The 13,923-nt window shown below is 37.3% G+C and overlaps 1 protein-coding gene across 1 annotated transcript in view; it reads right to left on the minus strand.

Moving 5' to 3' along the window:
- Positions 1–13,923, minus strand: part of Cyp7b1 (cytochrome P450 family 7 subfamily B member 1) — a 174,411-nt gene that overhangs the window by 2,878 nt on the left and 157,610 nt on the right. Inside the window, exon 5 of the mRNA XM_027932814.2 lies at positions 5,711–5,886. Within this exon, the coding sequence (XP_027788615.2) occupies positions 5,711–5,886 (176 nt within the window). The remainder of the gene's footprint in view (positions 1–5,710; positions 5,887–13,923) is intronic.

Here is a 13,923-nt window from a genome sequence, read left to right on the forward strand (position 1 = left end):
ATAGTGACAGAAACATCGGGTTAAGAAGCATAAGATGGATCCATACATTTGGGTCCACTTAAACTTAGGATTCATCATGCTGACTTAAATCCTATGCACTGATCATACAAAGCTCAATACTTCATAATTAAAGAGGGTCAGTTAAAAGATGAGAATAGGGAAATAATTAGAAAAGGTGTAAGACACTGAAATTCCCCATTGCCCCTTTAACAGAGTCCCCAGTATCACTCATACAGAAGTATGAGGTTTATCTAGGCACCAATCTTGGTAATCACAATTCTCTGGCCTCTGTCTGGTTTGGGACAGGACGTGTGAACCAATCTGATCAGTGCTATGAGGGAAAAATCTGTAGGGACATCTAGGAGCATTCTTCTCTTGTAAAAAAAGAAAACCAGAAAAGAAATGGTTCATTATCCTTCTTTCTCAGGGCCTGGTGATTTGTGAACATGGTGTCTGGAACTGCCATAGCCATCCTGCCACTAGGCAAGGTGAAGCTAACTCGCAGAAGATGGCAGGGTCAAGAAACCCCAGGGCGGCGGAGCTGGGACACTGTCTTATTTATCTCTGTATTTTCAAAGTCTCTAACATCATGTTATTTTACACAGTCGAGGTTCCACATTTGTTTGTTAAATTAATGAACAAACACAGGAGAGTAAAGTTATATTTTAAAACCATATTGGAAAAACATGGACATTGAATAAGAAAAATCATCATATAGACAATGAGAAACAGGTAAATATTCAGTATTTCTAAGTAGTAGAAATGGTATACTATTGAAACACATGAAATCAAGATTGAATAGAAGATCCTATATTCTGAATAGAGGAGAATTGGTATACTCGTGACAGTGGAAGATTGCATAACATCCTAATTTGTGTTTTCCAAATACTGTGTTTAGTTCAGTTCAACAGATTTTTCCTCCCTCCCTCCCTCCCTTCCTCTCTCTCTCTCTCTCTCTCTCTCTCTCTCTCTCTCTCTCTCTCTCTCTCTCTCTCTTTGTTTTTAGCATTTCCTGTATAAGAAGCATTGAAGCTACAAAGATTTAAAACATGGTCCTGCTGAGGTAGGTAACCCATGATAGGCTCATGTCTTATATCCAATTTATAAGTTGGGTATAGCAATTGAAATTAGACAAAATAAATGACTTCATAGTAATAAACACAACCTGTCAGTGTTTTGAATGGATGACTAAGGGGCCACTGCTTTGCTGCCTTTAGTTATAGCCCTCATGAGGGGAAAGATGACAAAGTATGGAAGTTCCTTTTTATTTCCATGACTTGGGTTCAAGTCAGCTGTGAGATGCAGTCAGCTGCTGCCAACTTGTGATAGGTTGGTACACCTTTCCCAAACCCGTGTTTTGGGGTCTTCAAGTTGGTAACATGCAATCTACCATGGATGGTATTATTTACACCATGAAAATGGACAAACATTACAAATCAGAGCCTTTTAACACTTTGATATATAAGGACATAACTGGTTTCAATACTGTAGGTATGAAGTGCCAGTTTACTGGTAATGGAAGAAGCGTTGTCCACACAGAGGATCTGGCTGTGAGAACATGGTTGCATAATAAGGCTCGGCTCCTATACTGTGGACTCTTAGGCAAGGGCCAGGAGTGTTACCCTTTATGCCTATCACAATGCTTTTGAGTAGATGCTCAGTAGGTTTGCTTCCTTGAAGTTTATTGATGACACAATCTTTATTCCTTGTTGAAATACAGACAAACTTTATTAGGATTATTTCCTCATTTGTCATAACTGGTTTATTTTAAGAACATTAATAATAATAAAAATAAAATGGATACCACAATTCCTGTAGTGATTTTGAATTTTCTCAAGGGCTTTCAAATTCATTCATCATTTTCTTATGCCTACAACTCTGAGGAGTACATAGAGTAGAACTACACTAAGATAAACATGACCTTTCAACTTCAGAGCCTTTTGGGGGCATATTCCAAAGTATTTGGAATTCCACTGTCATTTTACCATGTTTCTTTACCTTTGGAGGCAGTGTGCTGATAATAAAGTACTCTTGTCTTAAATACTTGCTGCGTCTTTCTTATAGCCTAATAGTGTCATCGAGCCTTTATCCTTTAGCATTTCTAGGCCTGGAAATATGAATCAACAGATTTGGTCTTTTCCATAGCTCCAGTTCTGGATATCACTGCATTCTGACAGAAAAGAAATCATCACCATTTCTTTCTGATTATTTGATAAACAGTTACATGAGTTCTGGCTAGTAATAGATGTACATTTAGAGTAGCCCTCAGAAAAACTTAAAAAGCTATTCACTCCTAGCTAACTAATGGAGTATCTAGACTTTGTTGGATAGCATGTCCTCTAGAGAGAGAGAGAGAGACAGAGAGGAAGAGTCAAAGGGGTGTTATTTTGCTCTCACTCTCATTGTAAATTTCACTTGCCAATTTATTTTCCCGCACAGGCAAGATTCACTTGAATGCTCAACATAACAGTAAGCTAAGCAACCAATATTCAGGAAAAGAAAAATTCTTAACACAAAAGTTACATGCTGGCAGCTTATAGGCCAAATTAGGTCTTGAAATATCTTTTTCTTATCCCATATTATTTTAGACTTCAATTTTCCAAAGTCATTTTCTTTAAAAGAAAAAAAAAAAAAGAAGGATCAATATGATGTGCCCAAACTAGATCTAAAGGCTTGCAAGAATTGAGGGCTCATTCAGAAGTATCCACTGTTCCCACTGACATGCTTTACAGGGTCTCCTCTCACCATAGTTCTTACCACTCTCCAATTGTATTACTATGCTTATGAACAAGTCACTTCCCCCTCCCGCTGTCCTCAATTTTGGTACTGAGGATTTAACCCAGGGGCATTCTACCATTGAGCTACATCCCCACACCTTTTGTTTTTTATTTCAAGACAGGTTCTCACTAAGTTGTGTAGGGCCTCACTAAGTTGCTGAGGCTGGCCTTGAACTTGCAATCCTTGTGCCTCCTGAGTCGCTGGGGTTACAGGTGTACATCACTGTGTCCAGCACAAGTCAGTTCTTCATTTGATCTGTGCTTACTCCCAGTGTATATGTAAATGTGTGCTATCCTGATTTAAAGTTTTAACTGAAGTATACCTTCAGTGCATTTATGTATCCCATCATCCCCTTCATTATTTAGCTGACCATGGATGATGTCCTATGTTGGGGGGGACTGAAAGAAGTAACTGCCAAAATACTGCAGTATGCACCATAACAAAGCGGGCACATGCCACAGAGTGGGCAATGGCAAATTCTCTGGAATAATGTGGAAATCAGAAACATCATCAAAGAAGATGTGATTAAGGTTATTCTTGTGGAGTAACCTAAAGCTTGCTGGCGGACAGGGAGGGAGGGACACTTCATGAATACAGAAATGTGGGAATAAAAGCTCTAAAATGGTAAGGAAGACCTTGGCCTGTTTTGGAAAGCAACATTTTAGAGCCTTTGGGTCTCAGAAATTCTGAAGCCAAGACTAAGTGAGTTGGGAGAAGCTGTGTCTATTAATCTTCTCAGGCCTCTATGTCCTCCAAAGCAGCTACACCTGTATTCAGAGTTAGTCTTCCTAGTAGTTTTGGCCCAATAGCAATTGTCTGTTTTCTATATCTAAAACCTGGGCATCTCATTCAAAGTTTATAGCCTAGGCTGGTAGTGATGAATATACATCTCTCATGAGCTTGTGGCCCCGTGTTCTTAGTGAGGAATGGCCGTGGATAGGATTTTACAGAATTTTCTTTTTCTACTGTCAGTATGTGTTGTTTTGGGATGCTATGTGAAGATCTATAGCATCTTCTTCTTGCTATCTTAAGTTGTTACGAACCAAAGGAATAACTTTATATGTCTGATGGTGGTAGGTTTAGTAAATGTTTGTAGAATGAATGATAAGAACTGGACAATCATATTAAAGTGATTCTTAACTGTATCTTACTTAACTTTTTTTTTTCCTGTGCTAAGAATTATCAGCATTTCCAAAATTAATTTCAGGGTACTATGGCAAAAATTAGCTAGTTAATTTTAAAATCAGTTAGGCATTATTGGCTAATGTTCAATCTAGTAAAGAATAGACACTGCTCCTCAACTCAAGTTACAGCTACTTTAATGATGCTAAGTCAATATTCAAAATATTGCATTTTTGTTCTTCTATTGATTTAGTATGGGCTAAACCCTCATGATTACTATCAAGACTGGGCAGTTTATTATGTAACATTTGGTCATTGCCACTGTATTCCATAGGAGAAAATTTCTTAAAACACTTTCCTTTTTTTTTTTAAACTTTGGTTTTTAAATTCCTAAAGTTCTAAATTGAGGTCTTTTTTGTTTGTTTGTTTTATCACAGGGGTGAAGACTGGTAAAAACTGGGAGTACTATAAAGAATGATGCCAAAAAATTTAGTGGTAATCTGGTGAACATTTACTGAGTGTTTGTTGACAATTTTAATGTAGCAAACTTAATGACTAGAGGAATAATCACAATGTAAAATGAAAGTAGAAGCTAAGTGAAAAACTATAAATAGAAATGAAACTATTTTAATATTTAGAAACATTTTTCAGATACTAACTATGTGTTTGACTTATTTATTAAATATGTACTTGTGAGTGAAATTTTTTGATATTTACAAATGTGGAGATGAAGCTTGTTGTCCACAGAGTATTCATTTACTTGCTAATATTCTACAAGCTATTGGCGATCATCATTCACCTAATGCCTCTTTAGAAATGGGTGGAAATAATACATACATTCCCACACTAAGATATTTGCTATTGCTGATGAAATAAATGCAGATTATGTTACTATTATTTGAACTCTGATTTCTTTGTGTTAATTTCTAAAATTCAACAATACTATAATTCAGCCTAGCTGCAAAACATGTAACTTAGAAACTAGGATTTAAAAGTGACCCAGTTATGAAGTGCTCAAAAAGAGCACAGAAGTTCCCCTTTGGAAAAAAATAAAAAAGCATTGTATATACAAAAACAGCTACAACAACAATTACTTTCATGAAAAGCACAAAAAGAATATGACTGCCTTCAATTTGCATGCAGGTGGTGAATCTCTGAAGTGGTATTAAGGGATGAATCGGGTGGATTAATTTCCAGTCTTTGATATTCATTAACTCCAGCTTCAAAAAAAAAAAAAAATACAAGGAGATGACACAATTACCCTCAGAGCTTCACCAGTGAGCAGCAGCTTTAAAATCTCAAGTTCATAATGCCATACTAATTGATCAAGAAGGGGAATATACCTTTAGTGAAAAAGTACTTGGGCTTTACTATAACAATGATGGTATTAGTCTTTGGGAGAGTCGACTTTACTTTGCAAATACTTAGCAAAAGAGTCGTCATTATTTATTTGCTTTGCCACCTGTCAAGAGCTAGGCCCTGCATGGTTTTCAGTAATTCTCTGCCAAGCAGAACTTAATTTTGGCCTAAAGGTAATAGTGGCCAAGGTACAATATTCCATTTCATTTAAAGCAAATAATATTTAGTCTGATCACACTATTTCCAGTTGTAGATCACACAACCTTTCAAAGATGGATCCTTCAAAAACACTTTAGTAAAGAAACAAACTATCTTATTAGAAAGAAAAACACAAGTCATCAAGCTGTCTCAGATCTCTTCTGGAACAAAGTGGCAAGAGGAAGAGAGATCATGAAGAAGAGAGATGTTCTTGCACTAAGAAGAAGCGATGACTGGCTTGATGCTTATTTACCTCTGGAGCTTCAAAGATTTCAGGATCACCATGTAGGACTGGAGGAAAGAGGGCAATCAGGTCTCCCTTTCGCAGGCAGTAGTTGCCGTTCTCTGAACTGAGAGTGAAATCCTCTTGCACAAAACGAATGCTGCTGGAATACGAGTGTAGCCGCAAAACCTCAAGAATGATGCTATCTGAAGGAAACAGACAAAAGCTTACTGAAAAATTGCTGCTTTGAAAGGTGCTTTCACTTAGACAGTAACACTCAATAGCCGTGATTGAAAAGGGAAGGCATTTCTTCAACACATCCATTGAACACCAAGAGGGAGCCAATGGGGGCTGTGGATGGCAAGGGTCAGGAGTGGGGTGGCCTTGCCCCAACATAGCTGAGGGGGGTATTTCACAGGTAAGAGTCAGCAGTGCTATGTTCAGGCAGAAAGAATGTTAAGGGGATACACAGCATACCCTTGGAGAGTTAAATCATATTCTACTTACAATACACTCCTATTGGGTTATTTGACCAACCTAAAGCCAGGCTAAGCCATTTAATTACCATTTAGGCAGTGAATAGTAAAGTAATTGAGTAGTACTTTCTGAGACAGCTTAACACTTAATTTCTTTTATGCTAGCTGTAAATAAAATGTGAGTCAGCATTTGTTGGAAAAATTTCAAACAAAAATACTTTAATAAGATTCAGAAGAAAACCATATTTTCCACAGTATCCAGGGAGAATAACAGTCACCATCATCTCCTGGAAGATTCCAGAAGCCGAATGTCCTTGCTTTCCCAGTGGCCTTCACCTTTTGCTCCTAGCACGACAGATTTTATGGCTAATTTCCGGCAATTTATCCTGGCAGTTTGAGGAGGAATTCCTTTGGGAATAATATGCATAATTTGCATAAATCATTCTGATAGCATGCATATCAGCGTGTAGCTCCTGTCTAGGTCTGCATCTCTCCCTTCATAATCAAAACTGACTATGTTTCCACCAGCGTGAATGGGTCTTAGAATATAAAGCTTGATTCTTTCTAATCAGCAATGTGAAAAGAGCTCCAAATGGAGTTTTTTCCCCTTTCACATGATAACAAATGGTTGTGTTTATGACTTGCAATTTAGCAATCACACACACACACACACACACACACACACACACACACTCGAAGGCCAGTTTCTTATTGTTCAGCAAAACTCTGACACACTGAGTATCCAATTATTAGATTATTAAAGGCAGGACCATCAGGGAGGGCTTTCATCTGGCAAAAAATAAAAATAAGTGTTATTTCAGTAAAATTTCAATCTATGCACAGCCTGCAAAGGGATATGAAGTAGCTTTGGGTGCCTTCTCCCAGGAGGTTTTTCCTTAAGCATGCATTTGTCTAAAGAAATGAGGCTGCGGTCAGCTCTGTGTGGGCAGTGTGGTGATTCAATGTGACGTACAGTGAGGCTGTGCATATTCTCTTGGACTGCCTTCGTTATTATAATCAGGCAGAGTCAAATCGGTTTGCTGGTGATGAGGCCAGAAAAGAACTTTGGTTTTGGAACATGGACTCTACTGCAGATAGCCACAAGGCACCTGACACGACGGATTTCAGCTGGCAGGACACCAACAACCAACATTTCTATGGTGAAAAGCAAGGGTCGGCTTCCCATGTACTGCTGCTGGCCCTGTTGGACCAACAATAGCGTAGCATCATTTTAGCTTGTGGTGTGAAATGGTAGCTGACATATGTAGCAGTGCTGTTCACCCAACAAGTCCAGTAGGGGTGTGGGAAGAAGAAAAACAAAAGCAAAATAATGGTGGGGTGGCTGCTGTGACAGGGCAGGCATTTAACAGTCCAAATAACATGGTCACATCCGATTGGCCAGTATGCTCTCAGGGAACATGGCAGCTTGCGCCCACTGCAGTATCACAAATGACAATTGGGCAAGCATATCTTATGCAGAAGTTAATCACAATAATGGAGCTCAAAGTGTGGCTCAGCAGTCAGATCGTAAGTGACAAATCTGTTTTACCTTCCAGTACCAGTTATGTGTGCAAGACGAGGTTGGCTCTCGCTCTGAGCGATCATGCCGATAATCATTAGACGACAAAAGTAATGAGTTGCATTATTATCAGCAATGGAGAGTCAAGCTTACGGGGCTCTGCAGTACCACATACAGACACAAAAGCCAGCAGCTTTTCCACCAGCCCCAGCACAAATGCGGGCAGAGCTATATGTTGAGAAGAATGACAACTGCACAATAAAAAAAATTGCAGCCTCTACTTGTAGTTGTCATAGTTGAGCAGACACCAGCCAGTGCCACTGACAGACCAGCTGGGCCCTGGGAGGACTTCCATGCTACACCAGGAGGTACAGTAAATTATCCTGCACGGTAGAGCAACATCTGTTTCTGTGCTAGTGCCGAACAAACAAGGCAATTTAAAACATACCAAGGGATAACCAAGCAACAAATGAACATGACCCTCATTTTTTCCCCCTTCTCACACACGAGGTGCTAAACTTCATTGTGCAAGCATTCCATGAAAGAGAAGCCAGGTTTTTATTTGATAAGGTGTTGTCAGAGAGATTTTACATATTTCCAAAATGGAAAGAAAAAGCTTATAGTATTGTTATTCTTAGAATCTTCCCCCTTCTATCTTCATTTCTTTTATACCAAAGCTAGCACTCAGTTCTCAATTCGCTCTAGAATTTAAAAAAAAAAAAAAAACTTTTCATATACTTATAAATATTCAGTCTTTAAACCTAATTTGCTATACTTAGTTCACATGCCTTCAAGCATTTGTCTTCCAATTTCCACTGAATAAATGCGTACTAATGAGAACTAGAGCAAGCTGCTGAGGCAAAGCTGGGTGACTTGGGTCTGGCCTGCCACCAGCTTGTGATAGGCGGGCAAATTGAGTTAAAATGAAAAGTCTTGTCAGCTGAAATTCAACATGGTAGCCAAACAGCAAGCTGTCAATCATCCAGCCAAAACAAGGGACTGCAGGTAATAAAAGGTCATTGTGAATCATTAGTGTACTTGGCTTTCATATGGAAGTTAATTTTAATTAAACATGATCTCTCTCTGTAAATGTTTTATAAAACTTATTGTGCATAATGGATTGTTAATTTACACTAACATTTAGCAGGTAATAGGACCTTCTAATTATTAGAATGCATTGTAGAAAAATGGCTATCAAGAATGCAAATATTTGGGGGATAAAATTTACACCAGCCACTGCAAGGTGCTAACAATTACAAGTGTGATTGAGATAAGGCTGCCTGTGTATTATTAAGAACCGAGTTTACTGATTGGTAATGAATACACAAGGAAAGCGGATTACAAAAATTCCCACAACCAACTCAAAATTTTGGGTCTGTGCTACCTCCTTTACCTGGCTAGCAAAGACTTGTTTCTCTTATCAGGATATAAAACTATTCGGATGAAGTGTCCCTTCTAAGCAAAGAGCTGAGGACGTTTTACAATATAGCTGGAGGAAAATAGAAAATGAAAGGATATGCTGGCAGAAAAAGGCACATATACTTTCTCTTTTGCTCTCAGTTCTCAACTCTGGCTGGAATAATTGACAAATGACTCTCATCTGCAGATTTAAAGTACTAAAGCAGATCATGACAATCAATAATGCATGTTACAATGCAAATGCAGATAAGCACATCCGGGTTTCTGCCTCACACTTAGGCCATGTCTGTATACGTGGAATGAATGTACTGTGACATGGCCAGGCTGTTAATTTGGGTCATCTTAATGATCGGTGCGGGCTGGCATGCCATCTGATTAGCCATGGTGATCACCGGATAGCAGTGATGGCTGGAGTGAAATGAACAGTCAGGCCTTGCTGAAGTCACTGGGGCTGAACACTTAGGCGGTCTTAAAGAGATGGTGGATGGGAAAGGGGAAAGGAAGGGTGGATATGAATACACTCTGTTCCAGAAGGTGTGTTGAAATGGAGTGAGGCTCAAGATATGTGTGTATCTGTGTGCACGAGTGTCTTGACATAACCTCTTCCAGGCAGATGAGGAGGTAAAAAAGAAATTGTGATAACTGATCATAAATTTAAAGCAAAATCACAATTTCTTGGCTCAACAATTGTGTATTTGAATAAAGTTAAAAGTAAGTCTGAGCTGGTATGAAGTTCTACCTTCCTGTGTGTTGCAGACACAAATTTGGGTTTACTGCTAAAATACATAAATGTAAATTCAACATTCATATATTCAACAAATATTTATTAAGTTCCTACTCTGCTCAGAGCACTGAGCCACTGTTGCTGGTGAGAGGGACAGCAATATGGATCTGACCTTCATGCACACAGCATATAGGGAAGAGTGCTCTTGAGATTCTACATAAGACACTATAAAATTTCCTTTTAAATTCATTTTAATTGATAGATGAAATTTGTATTTATTTATGGCATACAATGTGATGTTTAAAAATATGTATGCACTGGGGAGTGGCTAAACTGACCTAATTAACATATGTATTACCTCATATACTTATCACTTATTTGTGATGAGAACACTTAAACTCTATTCTGTTGGCAATTTGATATTGTGCAAATTCTGATTGTATAACTCCAGTGATGACATCCTGAAAGCCCATTTTAGTGAAAAGTTATGCTTCACATTGAAGTGAAATTTTCTTCCCTTTAATTTGCCTTTCCCTTCATACCTTTATAAAACATAGGTAGAAAAGTCTAATTCCTCTTCCACATAACAACCCTTTAAAAATGTGTCAAGACAACTCTCATGCCATTTTCTAATTGTGTAAAGACAACTATCATGCAGTTCTCTAATTGTGTGTCAGAGATGATATGGTAGTCAGTCTTTTGATGCGCTGGATGAGTTCAATTAGCCAATGTGCCTCTTAAAATGTGGCAGAACTGGATGTACTATTTCAGTTGGAAAAGTAGAGAGGAATTCTTCTGTGTCCTAAACACCAAACGTTTACTGAAATTCCATGGGAGTGGAAGAGGAACAGACTTTGAAATAATCTTCACTGGCTTGTTTTAAGCTTTCTGATATCCCAAGTTATCTGAAGTCCGGGCTGCCCATTAGAGTCACCTGGGATTGTTTAAAATAAATACTCCATCCCTGCCAATAGACTCAGAACCACTGCATTAACTAAAACCTTGAAATTACTGGTTTTGAAAGTTGGCTGTGCGTTTGAATCATATCAGGATTTTACAAGGTCATCAGCCCTCACCCCAAAACAATGAAATCAGAATTTCTGGGGGCAGGACCAGGACAACTAATTTTTGAAGAAGATGATTCCAATGATCAATCAAGGACAAGAATCATGGCTTTGCATTGGTTTCTTCAAAGCCATACATTTCCTTATCACATTCTTTTGCAATTTCATTTTAGATCTACATACAACAATCTGCTACTTTAATTCTTATTAAAATTCCCCTCAAATTCTTTCAGCTTCTGTTCCCATCATTCACTATCTTATAAAATCTTTTTAGCTTTGTGCTACAATGAAAAATTATCTGATAAAGATCCAAATCAGTGTATTTTGTATTTTTGCTAATGCTTCTTTGTATTACCTATAAAAATCTCACTGCCTACACTGTTAAGTTTCTGAATGCATCCCTCAGTGGATGATGGCTTCCCTTCTCTCCAGCCTAGAAGATCCTGACTTAAAGTAAAATTTATACCCTGTCAATCTTCCTATAAAAAGAGATGATCTTCAGCAAATGTCACAATTGTCTAACTTAGGTAAACTTTTAATTTTTTAAGTATACAAGTATTTTATAATACTGAATGAGCCTTTCAAAACAATAGTCATAATTGGGATAAGCATACCACACAAGTGTAAGATGCTAATAATAAAGGAAACTCTGGGGAGGTATATAGGAACTCCTTCTACTGTCTAACTTTTCTGTAAATTTAAAAACATTCTAAAATGAAAAGCTTCTAATGGCAATCTCTAGCTCTGTCCTAACCCTCAAACCCTGCTGCATTTGAAAATGAGTAATACATATCTTGTAAAAAATAGAGCTCAAGATCTCTGGTCCATTTCTAGAGAAATTTTGTCTGAGGTTAACAGTGGTGATGGTCAGGCAATGAAGTCAAGTAGACTAGGCATCAGTTTCTGGATCTGCTCCTGTCTAGTTATATGATTTGGTTTGCCTAGATAATATCGTTGAACTATACTATCTAATAATTAAATAAAAATAGTAATACATGAGAATTAAGTAAGCTAAATACATGAGTTACTTAATGTATAGTGAATTATTAATATTATTAGTCTAGGGATGAAAGAAATATCATCTATATTTTCTTATCCTGAAGCTAAAAATTCAAGTAACTGTATAACAATTTGGCCCACATTTCCTGATCATATACACGTGCATATCATGGCTGGCTTCATAGAGTCAAGATACAAAGGATTCCTCTCCCCTCTCAGTTGGAACAATGAAAAGGATTCCAAGGGCTCTGGGATCAGACAGATCTGAGGAGAAAAATGTGGTCATGGTCGTGGTCAGAAAACCTAAGTGCAAATCCTTCCTCTCTCTTTTACCACCCCCCACTCCCTTAGGCAAGTTATTTAGACCCTGATAATTTTATCCTTTATTACAATAACGACAAAATAGCAGTGCCCATATTTACTCAGAGTATCTTGGTGAAGATCTCATGAAATAGGTCTATAAAATTACACTGAAATATTGAAATCATGTATACATTCACTATGATAATGTTTAATGATGATGATTATTTCTTATTAAAGGACCTTTACTTTTTCTAACTGATCTTTCATTTCTGGGTTCCTCTACCCTACTCACCCCAAATGCCCACAAGCAATGGGTTTAAATATCTTTAATAAAATTTTGATGGGGGAATCAGCTCAGGCTCATAATCCAAAGAATTATAATAATTTATGATCTCCTTTAAAAAAAAAAAGCCTGACAGGTTTAGCCTAGCTCTTGTTTTACAGCACCTTCTTTTATTCCAATATCCCTCAAAGAGACCACATTTGCAGCTTTGCTCAATTTCAGGATATATAATCAAACAAAATCAGGTGCCCACAATTTACCTGAGCTGTTGAGGAGTTATAATTCATTTTACCTTATGTGTTAACTAGAATTATTTTTGCTCTTTTTCCGGATGATGCATAGAAAAAGCATCCCTGTGGGGTAAGGCAGACCTGAATACGATGTCAGTTTGGATCTCAAGTAATTGAAGAGGAAGAAAACAATATCAACTCTGGACGGATGTCATAGAGGTTAAATATCATTTTGGTGATAATAATAGGTAACATTTATTGAATCTATACTGTGTTCCATTCAAGTGTTATTTATATCCATTTTTTCAGATAAACTATGAGATTATTTGCAATTATCAAGATTATTTGCTATCAATTTATCAAAATTTCAATTGTGAGATCTTTGCTTTCCTTGTGTTAATATTTTTCTTATCTTTACCTTTCAGGATCATCTTTTATCCTTTTCTTTTCCTGTATTTGAAACCTGGAGTTCTAAATACTACTTATACCCAGACTTTTTCTAATGAAAAACACTTAAAAAATTCTTACTTTCCTCACAGAGTTTTTCAACATCCATTCTTTCAGCATCTTTTCCTATTGAGATCTTGACACCAAGTAATAGTTATCTGAAACTTGTTGCATTTATTGTTAGTTTACATTTTATTTAGACTTGTAGAATTTTTTACTGAACATTGATAAATAAGAATTTTTAGTGAGGTCATGATAAGTGAGTACCCTTCATTTAATAAGATGGATAAATATAAAACAATATACTGTCATGTTTTCTTTGTATAAAAGAAAAGAGTAGAATGGTTTTGAAAAGCGATTCTCAAGATCATTGGAAAGAGCTGGGCATGGTGGTACAGGCCTGTAATCTCAGTGGCTTCTGAGGCTAAGGCAGGAGGATCACAAGATCAAAGTCAGCTTCAGCAACTTAGCAAGGCCCCAAGCAACTTAGAGAGACCCTGTTTCCAAAAACAAATAAATAAATAAATAAATATATAAAAATGGCTGGGGATGTGCCCCTGGGTTAAATCCCTGGTACCAAAAAAAGCACTGGAAAGAAAGCACTGATGTATCACACAGTTCATGCTCCTTTGTTAAAGAGCAATACTTGTGATCGACCTATGACTAAATGTAGGGGTCATCTGTTGTTTAACTGATTCATTAAAAATCTATTTCAATCTCATTAACCTTATATTTGTGAATAAAAAAAGTGTGAAAAAGTATCTCTTTTCTAGGTGATA

The sequence above is a fragment of the Marmota flaviventris genome, chromosome 15, assembly GCF_047511675.1.
Source record: "Marmota flaviventris isolate mMarFla1 chromosome 15, mMarFla1.hap1, whole genome shotgun sequence".
NCBI classification, from domain to species: domain Eukaryota; kingdom Metazoa; phylum Chordata; class Mammalia; order Rodentia; family Sciuridae; genus Marmota; species Marmota flaviventris.